Genomic DNA, 20,983 nt, shown 5'->3' on the forward strand with positions numbered 1-20,983 from the left:
GCAGTATTCAGATATATTTTTACAACAATGTTACTTACTTGGATTGTGGTCATGTGATAAAACATATGACCAATACCATTACAGGACTCTGATGTCATGAGTGCACCAATTAACTGTTTGAAGGACAATTAAATAGCCAAGGAAATAAAACACTATTATCCTTGAAAAAGCTATGAGGAAGACAGAGAAATGTGCATTGGATAATTTGTGAGATTATCACTACACAGAAAAATTCTTTGCTACCGCTATTGTTGGTGCTCAGTATAGACACTTCTACTATGTCATGTCTATGAGCACTAGGCAGATCTTGCATGATTTGTAACTTGCCTTGTGACTGGGGGGTCTGTAAATAATTTTATCTGTACCTTGGAGTTCCTGATTATGCTTGGCAGCTGTGGGGCTTTGTACCAACAAGTCTACATACTAAGAGCTTAGTTTTAGCTCATTAGAGTGTGAGTACCATCCACTGAAATTATTTAGCGGTACCTTAAAGGGACACTGAACCCAATTTTTTTCTTTTGTGATTCTGATAAAGCATGCAAGTTTAAGCAACTTTTTAATTTACTCCTATTATCAATTTGTCTTTGTTCTCTTGCTATCTTTATTTGAAAAAGAAGAAATCTAATCTTTTTTTTTGGGTTCAGACTCTGGACAGCACTTTTTTATTGGTGGATTAATTTATCCACCAATCAACAAGAGCAACCCAGGTTGTTCACCAAAAATGGGCCGGCATCTAAACTTACATTCTTGCATTTCAAATAAAGATACCAAGAGAATGAAGAAAATTTGATAATAGGAGTAAATTAGAAAGTTGCTTAAAATGTCATGCTCTATCTGAATCACAAAAGAAAAAATTTGGGTTCAGTGTCCCTTTAACAGATTTCCCTATTATCAAATGGAGTTACTGGTCCTCTACTGGCCTCCAGAACTCATCAACACTGGAAGTTATTTATATATCTTATTTCTAATACAGGTTTATGCACTTATGTTTTTTGTTACTTTGCTACAGTGAATCATGTGTGCCAGGCATATAATAAATCTGCCCCTTTGAACAAATAACTATTTAACCATGACATCCTAAAAGCACTGGGCTTTAACGCTATTAGGACTGAATGGAACATCTTAACTTTTTCCACATCCTGCTACCCTTCTCGATAAAGACATGAAAGATCCAATTGGGGGACATGCTGCTTAACAGTGTAGGTAGTCCCTTAGGTTCCAATTAGTGGTGTTGGAGTCACGTGAACGGCAGTTTTCCCTTTTTGTTTACTTCAGAATTTCGTCTTTGTGCACTTGACCCCATCCTGAAGGGGCCATAATTAATATTGGCTTGATAAATCTCTTATCTGTGACGTTAAGGAGGTAATAGTAAATTTACAAGTCTGTGATTGATTTGCTGTTTTATCTAAATATATATATATATAACCACTTAAGACTGTGAAACATGTATCAGACCTATTTGATCAGACTTAACGATATTATTAGCAGTTTCCAAGTTGCCAAGGGAAGTCACACTAAATACTGACTTTTGCCTGAAGAAGCCATTTTTTTTCTGAAAATTTAGTTTTTTTTTTTTATATTTTGTGTACATATTTCTTTCATGTAATTAGCAAGAGTCCATGAGCTAGTGACGTATGGGATATACATTCCTACCAGGAGGGGCAAAGTTTCCCAAACCTCAAAATGCTTATAATTACACCCCTCACCACACCCACAAATCAGTTTTACAAACGTTGCCTCCCGTGGAGGTGGTGAAGTAAGTTTGTGCTAGATTCTACGTTGATATGCGCTTCGCAGCAGGCTGGAGCCCGGTTTTCCTCTCAGTGCGCAGTGAATGTCAGAGGGATGTGAAGAGAGTATTGCCTATTTGAATTCAATGGTCCCTTCTACGGGATCTATTTCATAGGTTCTCTGTTATCGGTCGTAGAGATTCATCTCTTACCTCCCTTTTCAGATCGACGATATACTCTTATGTACCATTACCTCTACTGATTCTCGTTTCAGTACTGGTTTGGCTTTCTACTACATGTAGATGAGTGTCCTGGGGTAAGTAAGCCTTATTTTTTGTGACACTCTAAGCTATGGTTGGGCACTTTTATATAAAGTTCTAAATATATGTGTTTAAACATTTATTTGCCTTGATTCAGGATGTTCAGTATTCCTTTTTTCAGACAGTCAGTTTCATTATTGGGATAATGCATATGAATTAAAACATTTTTTCTTACCTTAAAATTGACTTTTTTCCCTGTGGGCTGTTAGGCTCGCGGGGGCTGAAAATGCTTCATTTTATTGCGTCATTCTTGGCGCAGACTTTTTTGGCGCAAAAATTTTCTTTGTCATTTCCGGCGTCATACTTGTCGCTGGAAGTTGCGTCATGTTTTTGACGTTTTTTCGCGCCAAAAATGTTGGCGTCACCGGATGTGGCATCATTTTTGGCGCCAAAGCATTTAGGTGCCAAATAATGTGGGCGTCTTTTTTGGCGCTAAAAAATATGGGCGTCATTATTATGTCATGATAAACTTGCTAATGCAGATAATATTTCCTTTAGTAATGTTCCATTACCTGTTGCTGTTCAGTCAACATCTAATACTCAGGGTGTTCCTGTTAATATAAGAGATTTTGTTTCTAAATCTATTAGGAAGGCTATGTCTGTTATTCCTCCTTCCAGTAAATGTAAAAGGTCTTTTAAAACTTCTCATTTTCCAGATGAATTTTTAAATGAACAACATCTTTCTGATTCTGTTTCTGATGATGATTTGTCTGGTTCAGAGGATTCTGTTTCAGAGATTGACACTGATAAATCTTCATATTTATTTAAAATGGAATTTATTCGTTCTTTACTTAAAGAAGTCTTAATTGCATTAGAAATAGAGGATTCTGGTCCTCTTGATACTAAATCTAAACGTTTAAATACGGTTTTTAAACCTCCTGTAGTTATTCCGGAGGTTTTTCCCGTCCCTGATGCTATTTCTGAAGTAATTTCCAGGGAATGGAATAATCTGGGTAATTCATTTACTCCTTCTAAAAGGTTTAAGAAATTGTATCCTGTGCCATCTGACAGATTAGAGTTTTGGGACAAAATCCCTAAGGTTGATGGGGCTATCTCTACTCTTGCTAAACGTACTACTATTCCTATGGCAGATAGTACTTCCTTTAAGGATCCTTTAGATAGGAAAATTGAATCCTTTCTAAGAAAAGCTTATTTATGTTCAGGTAATCTTCTTAGGCCTGCTATATCTTTGGCGGATGTTGCTGCAGCTTCAACTTTCTGGTTGGAGGCTTTAGCACAACAAGTAACAGATCATAATACTCATAGCATTGTTAATCTTCTTCAACATGCTAATAACTTTATTTGTGATGCCATCTTTGACATCATTAGGGTTGATGTCAGGTATATGTCTTTAGCTATTTTAGCTAGAAGAGCTTTATGGCTTAAAACTTGGAATGCTGATATGTCTTCTAAGTCAACTTTGCTTTCCCTTTCTTTCCAAGGTAATAAATTGTTTGGTTCACAGTTGGATTCTATTATTTCAACTGTTACTGGGGGGAAAGGAACTTTTTTACCACAGGATAAAAAATCCAAAGGTAAATATAGGGCTGCTAATCGTTTTCGTTCCTTTCGTCACAATAAGGAACAAAAGCCTGATCCTTCCCCAACAGGAACGGTATCAGTTTGGAAACCATCTCCAGTCTGGAATAAATCCAAGCCTTTTAGAAAGCAAAAGTCATCTCCCAAGTCCACATGAAGGTGCGGCCCTCATTCCAGCGCAGCTGGTAGGGGGCAGATTACGATTTTTCAAAGAAATTTGGATCAATTCGATTCACAGTCTTTGGATTCAGAACATTGTTTCTCAAGGGTACAGAATAGGTTTCAAGATAAGGCCTCCTGCAAGAAGATTTTTTCTTTCTCGCGTTCCAATAAATCCAGTGAAGGCTCAAGCGTTTCTGAAATGTGTTTCAGATCTAGAGTTGGCTGGAGTAATTGTGCCTGTTCCAGTTCTGGAACAAGGTCTGGGGTTCTACTCAAATCTATTCATTGTACCAAAGAAGGAGAATTCCTTCAGACCAGTACTGGATTTAAAGATATTGAATCGTTATGTAAGAATACCAATATTCAAAATGGTAACTATAAGGACTATTCTGCCTTTTGTTCAGCAAGGGCATTATATGTCCACAATAGATTTACAGGATGCATATCTGCATATTCCGATTCATCCAGATCACTTTCAGTTTTTGAGATTCTCTTTTCCAGACAAGCATTACCAGTTTGTGGCTCTGCCGTTTGGCCTAGCAACAGCTCCAAGGATTTTTTCAAAGGTTCTCGGTGCCCTACTATCTGTAATCAGAGAACAGGGTATTGTGGTATTTCCTTATTTGGACGATATCTTGGTTCTTGCTCAGTCTTCACATTTAGCAGAATCTCATACGAATCGACTTGTATCGTTTCTTCAAGAACATGGTTGGAGGATCAATTTACCAAAGAGTTTGTTGATTCCTCAGACAAGGGTAACCTTTTTAGGTTTCCAGAAAGATTCAGTGTCCATGACTCTGTCGTTAACGGACAAGAGACGTCTGAAATTGGTTTCAGCTTGTCGAAACCTTCAGTCTCAATCATTCCCTTCGGTAGCCTTATGCATGGAAATTCTAGGTCTTATGACTGCTGCATCGGACGCGATCCCCTTTGCTCGTTTTCACATGCGACCTCTTCAGCTCTGTATGCTGAACCAGTGGTGCAGGGATTATATATATTATCGAGTCTGGAAGACTTACATCTCTTGATGCTCTTATCATCATTTTTCCTGGCATTCTTTTAGAATTCCTAGAATTTTACAATTTCTTCAGGATGGTCTGGATAAAGGTTTGTCTGCAAGTTCTTTGAAAGGACAAATTTCTGCTCTTTCTGTGTTGTTTCACAGAAATATTGCTAATCTTCCTGATATTCATTGTTTTGTTCAGGCTTTGGTTCGTATCAAACCTGTCATTAAGTCAATCTCTCCTCCTTGGAGTTTGAATTTGGTTCTGGGGGCTTTACAAGCTCCTCCGTTTGAACCTATGCATTCTCTGGACATTAAATTACTTTCTTGGAAAGTCCTGTTCCTTTTGGCAATCTCTTCTGCTAGTAGAGTTTCAGAGTTATCTGCTCTTTCTTGTGAATCTCCTTTTCTGATTTTTCATCAGGATAAGACGGTGTTGCGAACTTCATTTTTCACCTAAAGTTGTAAACTCTAACAACATTAGTAGAGAAATTGTGGTTCCTTCATTATGTCCTAATCCTAAGAATTCTAAGGAAAGATCGTTGCATTCTTTGGATGTAGTTAGAGCTTTGAAATATTATGTTGAAGCTACTAAAGGTTTCCGAAAGACTTCTAGTCTATTTGTTATCTTTTCCGGTTCCAGGAAAGGTCAGAAGGCCTCTGCCATTTCTTTGGCATCTTGGTTAAAATCTTTGATTCATCATGCTTATGTCGAGTCGGGTAAAACTCCGCCTCAAAGGATTACAGCTCATTCTACTAGGTCAGTTTCTACTTCCTGGGCGTTTAGGAATGAAGCTTCGGTTGATCAGATTTGCAAAGCAGCCACTTGGTCTTCTTTGCATACTTTTACTAAATTCTACCATTTTGATGTGTTTTCTTCTTCTGAAGCAGTTTTTGGTAGAAAAGTACTTCAGGCAGCGGTTTCAGTTTGATTCTTCTGCTTATAATTTCAGTTTTTTTCATTATAAGATTAAAACTTTATTTTGGGTTGTGGATTATTTTTTCAGCGGAATTGGCTGTCTTTATTTATCCCTCCCTCTCTAGTGACTCTTGCGTGGAAGTTCCACATCTTGGGTATTTATTATCCCATACGTCACTAGCTCATGGACTCTTGCTAATTACATGAAAGAAAACATAATTTATGTAAGAACTTACCTGATAAATTCATTTCTTTCATATTAGCAAGAGTCCATGAGGCCCACCCTTTTTTGTGGTGGTTATGATTTTTTTTGTATAAAGCACAATTATTTCAATTCCTTATTTTTTATGCTTTCGCACTTTTTTCTTATCACCCCACTTCTTGGCTATTCGTTAAACTGATTTGTGGGTGTGGTGAGGGGTGTATTTATAGGCATTTTGAGGTTTGGGAAACTTTGCCCCTCCAGGTAGGAATGTATATCCCATACGTCACTAGCTCATGGACTCTTGCTAATATGAAAGAAATGAATTTATCAGGTAAGTTCTTACATAAATTATGTTTTTCTGTTTGTATCTTAATAAAAAGACTGAAAAATTAATAAGGATGGTCATTAAAACTTTGCTAAACCAACAAATCTAATGGTGGCAAAAGACTTTTGCACAATACTGTATATATATACATATATATATATGTATGTATATATATATATATATACACATACATGATTATATTTATGTATAGATATATACATATATATATATATATATATATATATATATATATATATATATATATATATATATATATATATATATATATATGAATATCAATTTACAAATACATAGAACAAATTCTGCTATGTTCAGAACATTGGAATGACAAATATTTAAAGTAAATACATAGTTAAAACCTTTATTACATATTAATATTGCATAAATATGCTTTTACATGTTTTCATCTACTTAACGGCAATGGGCTCCAATGCACTTTTCATATACAGTATTTCTATATGTATACATATGTATTTATGTGTTTATATGTGTTTGTATGACTGTAAATACATATATACACAGACAACATCTTCAACCCACTGTGAAGGCAACTCAATAGACCTAGTCCTCACTAATCTCTGTGCTGTTTACAACTTCCTTAAATTCCCCTTTCCTCTCTCTGACCCCTATCTACTAACTTTTTCTCTTACTCTACCTACTACATCTTTGCAAGCCCCCAAAAAACTGCTACCTTGAAGGAATTTAAATGTCTTGGATCTCACAGACTTTTCCACTCAACTGAATCCTCTGCTCTCCAAAATTTCATCCCTCTCTTGCCCAAACCTCGTGGCTTTACAGTATAATTCGGCACTAAAATCAACACTTGACAAAGCTGCACCCTCCACTGTTCGCCATACATCAATTACTCAACGGCTCACCAAACAGACCAAATATCTTCAGCGATGTTCACGGGCTGCTGAACGGCAGTGGAGGAAATCATGCACCTGTGCTGATTTGCGGCATTATAAATTCATCCTTAAGTCCTACAACTCTGTGCTCAGCCTGGCTAAACAAGTCTATTTCTACTCCCTTGTGTCATCTCACACATCCAACCCCAGAAAGCTGTTCTCAACCTTTAACTCCCTTCTATTTCCGCCTGCATCCCCGCCCACTACCAACCTCACTGCTCAGATTATTGTTGATCACTTCAAAAATAAAATTGACATCATTAGAAAAGATATCTGCACCTCACACCCCTCAAACCCAGCAATCCTACCCACCCCTTCTATTAACAAAACTCTATGCTACTTCCCTCCTGTAACAGAGGAAGAAGTCTATGTACTCCTATCCTTGGCTCATCTCACAACCTGCCCACTTGACCCTATTCCTTCACAACTTCTTCCCTCTTTCTCTGCTTCACTAACCCATACCCTAAGTCATCTCTTTAACCAATCTCTCACCGCTGGCACATTTCCTGATACATTCAATCATACCAATCCTGAAAAAGCTCTTGCTTGACCCCTTCTAACTATCGACTGGTCTCCTTACTTCTCTTTGCTTCAAAATTATTGGAACGACTGGTCTATAATCGGCTAACTCAATTTCTCACAACTAACTCCATACTTGATCCACTACAATCTGGTTTACACCCTAAACAGTCAACAGAAACCACTCTTACTAAAGTGACAAATAACCTGTTATCAGCTAAAGCAAAAGGCCACTACTCCTTACTAATTTTTCTTGACCTGTTCGCTGCCTTTGACACAGTTGACCATCCTCTCCTCCTAAAAATACTACATTCATTTGGCAAAACCGCTCTTAAACCGTTCGTTTTTAGTTTCCTCTAACAACAAATATTGTGATCCTATGCCTCTCTCAGTTGGAGTACCACGAGGCTCTGTCTTGGCTCCCTTTCTTTTCTCTCTCTATACATCCTCCCTTGGAAACCTTATAGCCTCCTTTGGCTTCCAGTACCACTTATATGCTGATGATACCCAAATCTATCTTTCCTCTCCTGATATCTCTCACTCTTTACTCAACCAGATTTCCAACTGACTCTCTGCAATTTCCTCTTGGATGTCTTCACACTACCTCTGTCCAAAACTGAGCTGCTTCTTATCATCACCTCACCCCAGATCCGTTGTCTTGGGGTCATACTTGATGCAGAACCCACATTCAACCCACATATACAAGCACTTACCAAATCCTGCTGTTTACACCTATGCAACATTTCCAGAATTCGTCCCTTCCTTACTCAAAAACTACAAAAATACTTACTCATTCCCTCATTTTGTCACGCATTGATTATTGCAATCTACTTTTAAATGGCCTTCCAAAACACTGTCTCTTCTCCCTCCAATCTGTTATGAATGTTTCGGCTAGACTCATCCACATAAGTCGCCAATCTACATCAGCTGCTTCACTCCGCCAGTCTCTACACTGGCTCCCCATACACTCCAGAATACAATTTAAAGTATTAACCCTAACTTACAAAGCACTCAACAGTCTAACTCCCAACTATATTTCCTCTCTCATTGTGAGATATTCCCCATAACGTCCTCTTCGATCAACCTCTGACCTACGTCTCTCCACTCCTGTTATCTCTATGTCCCACTCCCGTCTCCAAGACTTCACACGTGCTGCTCCTGTCCTCTGGAACTCTCTACCCCGCTCCATAAGACTGTCTCCAACCTTGTATAGCTTCAGAAGCTCCTTGAAAACCCACCTATTCAGAGAGGCTTACCATCTCTCCTCAACCAAACTAATACATGAACTGCCTGACTCACTGCTGCAACTACAACCCATGTGACAAGCTACCCCAACCTTATGTCTCTGCACCCTAAACCTGTAGACTGTGAGCTCTCCGGAGCAGGGTCCTCTTCCTCCTGTACTAGATTTATTATGCTTTGTTATGTTTTTTATTTTATCACAAATCCTTGTCATTGTATACCCCTATCATTGTACCCAGCGCTACGGAATTTGGCAGCGCTAAACAAATTATGATAATAATAATTATAATAATATAAATACATATGCACACATATATTATATACGTATATATATATATATATATATATATACATACATACATATACATCTTTAGAGATGTATATGTATGTATCTCAATGTTAAAGCAATTTGGCTGCCTTTTTTTCCTAACACCTAAAACCTCCTATCTTTGAGCCTTTATAACGTTTGTGTGCAATATAAACCCCCTATTGTTCGGCATAAGCATTGCGCTCCACTCATCTACTAATCTTGCCTTATATATTTGAAGCTGTTTTTCCAGTACTGAGTTGTTGGAAGATGTCCTCATGTCCTGTCATGTCCTGTCTCAATGAGAGCTTTGTGAGAAATTCCCAACACTCAATATTTAGCACCTTGCAATCAGGTATTTTATCTTTGTGAGAATATTTAAAGGGATATGAAGCCCACACATGTTTTCTTTTGTAATTCTGACAGAGCATACAATTTTAAAAAATGTTTCCAATTTACTTCTATTATCAAATTTGTTTCTTTCCCATTGTATTCTTTGTTGAAGAGATACCTAGGTAGGTCTCAGGAGCACTACATGGCAGGAAATAGTGCTGCCATCTAGGGCTCTTGCAAATGGATAACATTATTGCAAAATTGCTGCCATATAGGTCTTCTGACACGTGCATGCTCCTGAGCTTATGTCCCTGCTTTTCAACAAAATAATGTTGGGTTTCATGTTCTTTTAATCTAATTCTTATTAATATTCTGTTTGCTTTATTTGTTCTGTAACATGATTTGCACCATTATGATGACAGGACTTTCAATAAGTTATTATTGGATAAACGGAGACCCTAAGTACTGTATTCATAATCTACTGGTGTGAGCATTAATTGTTTCCTTTTATGATTATTTTGAAGAATAAGTAACTTTATCGGCACAACCTTTAGTGTTGTAATTGTTGTAATAGTTTGTGTTTGTGTAAACTATGTAACTAGTTGAAGAATTCATACAGTAGTTACTAGGATGAGTCTAACCAGTGACAAATGAAGTAAAGATATCTGAAAACAGTATGTACTCATGTTACAGTATGTACTCATGTTCCAGTATGTACCCATGTTACAGTATGTACTCATGTTACAGTATGTACTCATGTTACAGTATGTACCCATGTTACAGTATGTACCCATGTTCCAGTATGTACTCATGTTACAGTATGTACTCATGTTCCAGTATGTAATCATGTTCCAATATGTACTCATGTTCCAGTATGTACTCATGTTCCAGTATGTACTCATGTTACAGTATGTACCCATGTTACAGTATGTACTCATGTTACAGTATGTACTCATGTTACAGTATGCACTCATGTTACAGTATGCACTCATGTTACAGTATGTACTCATGTTAAAGTATGTACCCATGTTCCAGTATGTACTCATGTTACAGTATGTACTCATGTTCCAGTATGTAATCATGTTAAAGTATGTACCCATGTTACAGTATGCACTCATGCTACAGTATGTACTCATGTTACAGTATGTACTCATGTTAAAGTATGTACCCATGTTACAGTATGCACTCATGTTACAGTATGTACTCATGGGTTCTGCACTTTTGCTTACTACAGTTATATATCTTTATTTTCTAAACAACTGCTTTGACGTTTGGATCTTAAAGCAAAATGAATACTTGGGCAACACAATTATTTTAGTTTGCTTTGTATCTTCTGACAGATATGCACAAATCTCCCTCAAACGATAGGTTGTAATAGGTTGGTGGGAGGCAGTACTCGTATTTGACATAGCCAGTCTTTTGTGTGATAAAACATGTATATATCATAGATTCATAGATGACTTACTATTCATATAGGTAGATACTTAAGAAGAAGCCAAGCTACCTTGTCTGTAAAGTTTTGAAAAGAGTAGTCTGAGAGATTTGGTTTAAAGTTCACTAGGGAGGTCGAAACAAAGCTTTATTGATCACATGTGTGACATCACTGTAGACAATATTTAACCTGAACTCTCTTATTATTATTATTATCAGTTATTTGTAGAGCGCCAACAGATTCTGCAGCCCTATAGACACTTTATCCAGGAACATGGTATATCAAAAACATTGTTTTGCTTCACAGAGGTGGAGATACATTGAAATAGTTAAAATTGAAAGACACATTTAGATTATTCACATTAAATGGTAAATTTCCTTCAGCCAATAATTTAAATAATTTAAATTATGACTACATTTTTGGTAGCTTTGTTTTTTTGCCATTTTCATCTTTGTAGAATAATAACATTTATTTTATTTTTGTAAAAAGATTTTTGCATGGTCATTTTGTTGCTATTATTTATTTATTTATTTTACATATGAAATATTTTCTTACTAACAGCTAGATTACAAGTTTGAGCGTTCGTCTTTTAACGCTGAAAATATGGTATTTTCAGCATTAAAACAGCAATGCAGCCATTACAAGTCTTGTCGGTATAGGTGTACCGCAAGCCTTTTAGCCTGTAACCGCACTCCTAAAAATTACGTTTTTCAATGGGACTTCCATAACGCTGGTATTACGAGTTTTCATGGGAGGCTAAAAAGCGAGCAGTACACCCTATAATGACAAGATCTGTACCGCCATCTACAGTCAGCAGTTATGAGTTTTACGCTACAAAGCTGTAACATAAAACTCATAAGTAAAGTGTTAAAAAGTACACTAACACCCATAAACTACATATTAACCCCTAAACCGAGGCCCTCCCGCATCGCAAACACTATAGCTCCTGACATCGCCACCAGTAATAAAATTTATTAACCCCTATTCCGCTGCTCCCCGACATCGTCGCCACTATAATAAACATATTAACCCCTAAACTGCCGCCCTCCTGCATCACAAAAACTATTTAAATCTATTAACCCCTAAACTGAAAGCCCCCCACATGAAATTAACTAATTTAAACTATTAACCCCTAAACCTAACGCCCCCCTAACTTTATATTAAAATTACAATTTCCCTATCTTAAATTAAATTAAAACTTACCTTTCAAATAAAAAAAAAATTAAACTGTCAATTAAACTATTATAATTATTAAACTAAAATTTAGATAATCGTAGCCACTTTAATAAACATATTAACCCCTAAACCGCCGCCCTCCCGCATCACAAACACTATTTAAATATTATTAACCTCTAATCTGCCATCCGCCCACACCGCCACTATAATAAATCTATTAACCCCTAAACCAAAAGCCCCCCACAACGAAATTAACTAATTTAAACTATTAACCTCTAAACCTAACGCCCCCCTAACTTTATATTAAAATTACAATTTCCCTATCTTAAATTAAATTATAACTTTCCTGTCAAATTAAAAAAAAAATGAAACTAACAATGAAACTATTATAATTATTAAACTAAAATTAATCTAACTACCAATTAAATAAAACTAAACTACACATTAAAAATAATCCTAACACTACTCTAAAAATTACAAAGTATCTAATTACAAAAAAATACTAAATTACAAAAAATAACAAACACATTATCAAAAATAAAAAAGATGGGGGCGTGTCTGACCATCGCCCAAGATGGCTGCTTTTTAGTTTTGGCTGGTAGAAGGTGAAGATATAACCACTGTTTTCTTCGCCTGTTGCTGCAAACCTAGTATCTTTTCAAGAACTTATTGCAAGTGAGTATACGTGGAGCTGATTTATAATTTTCTTCCATCAGTTCTCAGCCCTGCAGCTGGGTATAGATGTGGTACGCAGTGGAGGCCTGATCACGGCTTGGAGCCATATCTAGCCCCCCCAGTATCCTGAACATTCAGAATATCCAGTCATTTGCACTGAAGCAAGAAACCTTTGGGTACGCTAAAATATTTGATATTGTTGGACACAGCTACATAACGACTGACACTTTACATAAATACAGAGGCATATTGGGATATTACACTAACATTACTCTGTTTCTGTTAACTATTAACATGGCGACAAAAGTTGAGCTGATCCTAGAAGAGCTATGTCTCATTATGGAAGAACGTTTTCACGGTCTCATTAGAGATGTAGAAGCATTGCTCACTCCGTTACTTGACACAACTTTGGACAGGATGACACCTCCGACTATGCCAGCTGTACTACAAGAAGAGGCCTCTGGGTCATCTAGCGTGCCGCTATTACACACCCTTGAGCTGGCTCCTGAGTCCTGCCGTTCGGTGTGGGAGAACAAAACTAAGATGATAAGTTGGCGGTTGGAGAGTGCGGTACAGGCAGAGTGTCCGGAGTATTGGCAGCAGCTGGATAAAATTGTTGAAGAGCTACAGATAAGACCGACCTACCCTACCCCTTCAGGACTTATGGATCAGAGTATTGCTTGCCTGATTTCTGACTATACTTTCTCCTGCTATTTCTCATTTTTGTCTGCACCTGAAAGAAAAGTGAGGGCCCAGCGGTTGGTCTTTGTTTTTGGGCACCAGTATCGGCACAGTGAGATGACATCATCAACGCTGACTTTGTGGAGCTGGCAAGTTTTTCATTCAGGACATAGTATTCCAGTCCACGTTGGCAATATTGTCAGACAGGGTGTGGGCTAGAGAGAGATATCAGACCCAGGATTTATTTATTGTGCCACAAATAATACAATCTTCCGGGTGAATAGAGTAATAGTTTATTTTATATTGAGAAATCGCTGCAAAATGTTTTTTCCCAGCCAGCGATTCTATATCAGTTATTTGCATTAGGATAGTGAAGTTGAATACTCTGTTGATGGCTAAACAGTATACTTGCACTTATGTAAATAATATGTACATTCATTGTTCAATTGAGTATGCCTAGGGCTGTTGATGCATCTCTGTTTGACCTTTTTTTTGTTAGTTATTTTTGCTTCTGAGCCCTCATTGCAACTTAGATAAGCTGGAGTTCTGTAAATTAATAATTAGCTGCTATGTAATAATTATTCTAGCACCCACATATTTTATTTTACAGAGGTTTTACCCAGCACATGTGAATAGAGCTCCTAGTCTGATTGTATAAGAGGTGTATATAGTTATTTGCTACAATAGTACCTTACAAGTGTGGTAGTATAGCTTCAACCCTAACTATATAGGGTGACAGAGGATAGACCATGAGATTTATAGCTCTATGTATAATTGTTATGAGTATTGTAGATGCGAATAATAACTGATTGTGTTTGTTCTAACTATATTTTTGTGTAGAGTATCATCATTAAATACTCACTGTTATTAAGAAAGCTAGGCAGCTATTTATGGATATGATTATACACTACACAGAGCTCCCTATGACTTTAACTTCCTAGAACTTAACTGCATTACTCTAGAATTTTAGAAGTCACATGTCTAGATCAATTAGCACAACTGTTTGTGGAGATTTCATCTCACATCTTGTATTGCATAGTTTTGCATCTTACTGAGCTACTATAATATAGCACTTATAACAACTTGTCAGTTTATCAGGCTCAGAAATTATGGCTTTCTCTGAAGGATTAAAGTTCATCCCCATTTTATTCCCTATATTACTCAGTTTTTAAATATTTGTCCAACCATAGTGAAAATTGTTTTTTCCATCCCTTGTAAAAAGAAAAAAATAAGATTCACTAATTGAGATCCAAGAGTGGTCTCTAAAAGTTTTTAATAGCCCTCTTTAGCTAAATAACTTTTCCTAAGACTTTAAGAGGTCCAAGAGAGGCCTTTTTGATCATTTAGAGGGTGTATAGTTGACTAGGCATAATTTTGATATCCTGTTTATACTAATGTCATGTACTTTCTCTTTCCTTGTCTAAATCTGTTTATGGATTGATTGTTTTGAAAAAAAAAAAAAAAAAAAAAAAGATTTACACCTAATCTAATAGCCCTATCAAAATAAAAAAAGGCCACCCAAAATAAACCCCCCTAGCCTACAATAAACTACCAATAGCCCTTAAAAGGGCCTTTTGTTGGGTATTCCCCCAAAGATATCAGCTCTTTTACCTGTAAAAAAAATACAAAGACCCCCAACAGTAAAACCCACCACCCAACCCCCCCCCCCCCAACTAAAAAACCTATCTAAAAAAAACTAAGCTAACCATTGCCATGAAAAGGGCATTTGTAAGGGCATTGTCCTTAAAAGGGCATTTAGCTCTTTTGCTTGGCCCTTAAAAGGGCATTCAGCTCTTTTATGAAAAGCCCAAACCCTAAACTAAAATAAAAACCCATCCAAAAAACCCTTAAAAAAACCTAACACTAACAACCGACGAATCACTTACAGTTGTTGAATTCCCGCTTTAAGGATCTTCATCCAGCCTGCAAAGTCCTCATCTAGGTGGCAAGAAGACTTTATCCAGGAGGCCTCTTCTATCTTCATCCAGCCGGCAAAGTACTCATCCAGGCGGCCTCTTCTATCTTCATCCAGCCGACAAAGTCTTCATCCAGATGGCCTCTTCTATTTTCATCCAGACGGCATCTTCTATCTTGATGCCGGCAGCGGGGCAGGTCCATCCTAAAGACATCCGATAGCCAATAGGATTTGATCATCTCTCATTCTATTGGCTGTTCCAATCAACCTATAGGATTTGAACTCTCATTCTATTGGCTGTTCCAATCAGTCTTTAGACGGACAGACATTGCCAGAAATTAACCCGATTAAATACAAATCTGCAGGGGGCGGTATTGCACCAGCAGATCACAAGAACTGCTGGTGCAATGATAAATGCAGAGAGCGTATGCTGTCGGCATTTATCGATGTGCAGTGGACATGATCCGCAATATTGGTTCATGTCCGCTCGCACAATGGTAATTTGGCCCCCAAGTGTTAACCTGTCTGTTAGTGTGATTCTAGCTATTTTCCTATTTGCTTTTCAGGGGCAAGTTTCAAATAAAGGGGTTTGCAGTTGTATGATAAATCTCAGGCTCTTACCTTAAATTGTCAGGCAACGTATATGAGTAAGAGGAGATGCTGGATTTTCTATTTGAAATAATATCTCTTCTTACAAGGATCCCATCTGGCATCTACAAAAAGAATGAAATTATTTTATATAATGAAAACAAAATACAAAAGGAATCAAAGCAATAAAATACCTATATCTGCACACGTGCAATAAATCATTTGTGAAAACAACTTACATAACCAATTGCAAACTAAATTCTCACCAGAAATTCGACGATTACTGTTTTGGAAACAGCCTGTAGGTTGTAGTTCATTGTGTAAATTCGAAAGAGAACTGAAAAGAAAGTGAGAATAATCATATTAATAAAGTTGATGATGCACAGTTAAATGGAACCTCAGAGCCGAGGTGAACATAGAGTTGATGATCCTCAAGGTTTGAATAGTTTACAACTCCTGACTTCTGTTCCTCATATCTGTCAGATGAATTGCGTTATTATGTCTTATGTAGGCACCAAGAAGAAGGAAAAAGGCTTAGGCCTAGATTTTGAGTTTGGCGGTAGCCGTGAAAACCAGCGTTAGAGGCTCCTAACGCTGGTTTTAGGCTACCGCCGGTATTTGGAGTCAATCAAAAAAGGGTCTAACGCTCACTTTTCAGCCGCGACTTTTCCATACCGCAGATCCCCTTACGTCATTTGCGTATCCTATCTTTTCAATGGGATCTTTCTTACTCCGGTATTTAGAGTCGTGGCTGAAGTGAGCGTTAGAAATCTAATGACAAAACTCCAGCTGCAGAAAAAAGTCAGGAGTTAAGAGCTTTCTGGGCTAACGCCGGTTCATAAAGCTCTTAACTACTGTACTCTAAAGTACACTAACACCCATAAACTACCTATGTACCCCTAAACCGAGGTCCCCCCACATCGCCGCCACTGGATTAAATTTTTTTAACCCCTAATCTGCTGACCGCCACCTACGTTATACTCGGAATTAAGGTAGGAATATTCAGATTGGCTGATGGAATCAGCCAATCAGAATCAAGATCAATCCGATTGGCTGATCCAATCAGCCAATCAGATTGAGCTCGCATTCTATTGGCTGTTCCGATCAGCCAATAGAATGCGAGCTCAATCTGATTGGCTGATTGGATCAGCCAATCGGATTGATCTTGATTCTGATTGGCTGATTCCATCAGCCAATCAGAATATTCCTACCTTAATTCCGATTGGCTGATAGAATCCTATCAGCCAATCGGAATTCGAGGGACGCCATCTTGGATGACGTCCCTTAAAGGAACCGTCATTCGGCTAGTAGGCATCGGGAGAAGAGGATGTTCCGCGTCGGATGGAAGATGATGGCTCCCTAAGAAAGAAGATTGAAGATGCCGTTGATAGAAGACTTCATCCGGATCATGGACCTCTTCAGCTCCCGCTTGGATGAAGACTTCATCCGGATCATGGACCTCTTCAGCTCCCGCTTGGATGAAGACTTCAGCCGGATCATGGACCTCTTCAGCCCCCCGCTTGGGCTTGGATCAGGACATCGGAGGAGCTCTTCAGGACGGATCGGTGAATCTGGTATGGTGAAGATAAGGTAGGAAGATCTTCAGGGGCTTAGTGTTAGGTTTATTTAAGGGGGGTTTGGGTTAGATTAGGGGTATGTGGGTGGTGGGTTGTAATGTTGGGGGGGGGGTATTGTATGTTTTTTTTACAGGCAAAAGAGCTGAACTTCTTGGGGCATGCCCCGCAAAGGGCCCTGTTCAGGGCTGGTAAGGTAAAAGAGCTTTGAACTTTAGTAATTTAGAATAGGGTAGGGCATTTTGTTATTTTGGGGGGCTTTGTTATTTTATTAGGGGGCTTAGAGTAGGTGTAATTAGTTTAAAATTGTTGTAATATTTTTCTTATGTTTGTAAATATTTTTTTATTTTTTGTAACTTAGTTCTTTTTTATTTTTTGTACTTTAGTTAGTTTATTTCATTGTAGTTATTTGTAGGAATTGTATTTAATTTATTTATTGATAGTGTAGTGTTAGGTTTAATTGTAGTTAATTGTAGGTATTTTATTTAATTAATTTAATGATAGTGTAGTGTTAGGTTTAATTGTAACTTAGGTTAGGATTTATTTTACAGGTAATTTTGTAATTATTTTAACTAGGTAACTATTAAATAGTTCTTAACTATTTAATAGCTATTGTACCTGGTTAAAATAATTACAAAGTTGCCTGTAAAATAAATATTAATCCTAAAATAGCTACAATGTAATTATAATTTATATTGTAGCTATATTAGGATTTATTTTACAGGTAAGTAGCTTTAAATAGGAATAATTTATTTAATAAGAGTTAATTAATTTCGTTAGATTAAAATTATATTTAACTTGGGGGGGTGTTAGTGTTAGGGTTAGACTTAGCTTTAGGGGTTAATACATTTATTAGAATAGCGGTGAGCTCCGGTCGGCAGATTAGGGGTTAATAATTGAAGTTAGGTGTCGGCGATGTTAGGGAGGGCAGATTAGGGGTTAATACTATTTATTATATGGTTAGTGAGGCGGATTAGGGGTTAATAACTTTATTATAGTAGCGGTGCGGTCCGCTCGGCAGATTAGGGGTTAATAAGTGTAGGCAGGTGGAGGCGACATTGTGGGGGGCAGATTAGGGGTTAATAAATATAATATAGGGGTCGGCGGTGTTAGGGGCAGCAGATTAGGGGTACATAAGGATAATGTAAGTAGCGGCGGTTTACGGAGCGGCAGATTAGGGGTTAAAAATAATATGCAGGGGTCAGCGATAGCGGGGGCGGCAGAATAGGGGTTAATAAGTGTAAGGTTAGGGGTGTTTAGACTCGGGGTACATGATAGAGTGTTAGGTGCAGACGTAGGAAGTGTTTCCCCATAGCAAACAATGGGGCTGCGTTAGGAGCTGAACGCTGATTTTTTGCAGGTGTTAGTTTTTTTTTCAGCTCAAACAGCCCCATTGCTTTCTATGGGGGAATCGTGCACGAGCACGTTTTTGAGGCTGGCCGCGTCCGTAAGCAACTCTGGTATCGAGAGTTGCAGTTGCGTTAAAAATGCTCTACGCTCCTTTTTTGGAGCCTAACGCAGCCATTCTGTGAACTCTCAATACCAGAGTTATTTTAGAGGTGCGGCCAGAAAAAAGCCAGCGTTAGCTACGCGGATCGTTACCGACAAAACTCTAAATCTAGCCGATAGTCATCAGTGACATTTCATTATTCTATTTTACTATGTATTTCTTTAATATAAAAATTCAGTTGTAATTGTTTTTTGCTTTCACTTTTACAGTCAAAATTAAACTTTCATGATTAAGATAGAGCATGTATTTTTTTTTTCCATTTTTATTTATAAACCAAAACAAATTCCAAAAATCCAGTGTCATACATTTACTATTTTGTACAGAAAACAAATATAAAAACCAAGCTAGGAAGCCATTAGAGCAAAATATATCAAAATGAGCTTGCTAAATTTAAACAAAATTAGTATGATTTTTACACAACATAGAGATGAAGATTTGAAGCTACATTAAGTATATTTTATACATTTATCTTTGGAAGTATCTAGATCCAAAATATAGTTAATACAGGTCAGAGATAATACAATTGTCATCCAAAGTAAAAAAGTATAAAGAATTATGAAGCCGTAACATGGGCCGATGTCTTTGTTTAAATAATTCTGTGTTCAATCTAGATAGCCTCAGTATTTAAAATTATATTAATTAATGTTGTTACATCCTATGTGATTATCTATGGAAATGTCTTGGGATTTTATTTATTTTCCCAATCCCACCTCATTTCTCCCTCTCACGTGTGTAGGAGAAAAAAAAAAAAAAAAAAAAAAAGAAAAGAGAAAAGAAAAGAAAGAAAAAAAAAAGAATTTCTTTCCCTCATCTCCCCCCCTCCCCCCCCCCCATTCCCGCAGCAAGATTTTTCTCTCTCTATTATCTACCAGTTCCCAAGTAAAACTATTTCTGTGTTCTGAAACGGAAAGATTATGTGGTTTATTTCTGTGGAAGAGTATTTTTAAAAAGATTGCCCAGTTACTGAAGAATCTTTTGACATCCTGTTCATTCTCTATGTTTGTATCCCTTTGTTCTAATATACACTGTTTTTTTAAGCAGTTTTTTACTTCAGGGAGAGATGGAATTGACTGGGTCTTCCATTTTTTTACAAATTAAGTATCTTGTGGCTAATATAGTGGAGATTACAATCTTTTCACTACTTTGTTTACCAGGTTCTTCCCTTAAGCCAAATACTATCTGGAATAGTGTTAGAGAAAGAGGGGTTATTTTAAGTACGTTCTTTAACCAGTATTCTACTTTGAGCCAAAGATTCCTGACTCTCGGAGTACCATATCATATGCAAGAAATTGGCTGCCAGATACGAACATTTGGGACATTTATAAAATCCTAAGTTAGCACATTTGTAGCCTTTCTCCGGGGTGAAATATGCCCTGTGAAGAAATTTAATATGAGCCTCTCTCCATGTAGCTGAGAGTGTGTTTTGAGTAATCTTTTTAATTGAGAGTTGAAGGGTTTTTGTTTCTATGTTATTCAAAGCATTTGGTATGTTCCAATTTGCAGTCAATTGTGTTAGAACAGAAGCACCTTTATTGATACCTAGAAAGTAGTAGCACGGTGCAATAGACATATGGCCATTTCTGGTTAGTATCAACCAGTCTTCAAATTTACCTATGTTCCAGTTCCAGCCTTTTTTTTTAACTAAATCCAACGCATAATGCCTAAGTTGTAAATATGCAAAAAAGTCTTTATTTGGCAGGCTAAAGTCTATATTTAGTTCTTGAAATGATTTGATACAGTGTCTTTCTTTATCAATTATTTGATACACCTTAGTCAGACCAGTATATTGCCATCTTTTAAAGACATCAGAAAGAATGCCTGCTTGGAATTTGGGATTTCCTAATATCGGTAGATATGGAGAGGCTTTGCTATTTATTGAAAGGAGCTTTGCTATTTTTT

At 37.2% G+C, this 20,983-nt stretch overlaps 1 protein-coding gene across 1 annotated transcript in view; it reads right to left on the minus strand.

Moving 5' to 3' along the window:
- The window catches only part of LOC128663753 (A.superbus venom factor 1), a 489,422-nt gene that overhangs the window by 360,830 nt on the left and 107,609 nt on the right, over nucleotides 1–20,983 (minus strand). The window contains exons 4-5 of the mRNA XM_053718238.1: nucleotides 16,267–16,337; nucleotides 16,034–16,125 (exon numbers count right to left, since the gene is read on the minus strand). Coding sequence (XP_053574213.1) covers nucleotides 16,034–16,125; nucleotides 16,267–16,337 — 163 coding nt within the window. The remainder of the gene's footprint in view (nucleotides 1–16,033; nucleotides 16,126–16,266; nucleotides 16,338–20,983) is intronic.

The sequence above is a fragment of the Bombina bombina genome, chromosome 6 (assembly GCF_027579735.1).
Source record: "Bombina bombina isolate aBomBom1 chromosome 6, aBomBom1.pri, whole genome shotgun sequence".
In the NCBI taxonomy this organism is placed as follows: domain Eukaryota; kingdom Metazoa; phylum Chordata; class Amphibia; order Anura; family Bombinatoridae; genus Bombina; species Bombina bombina.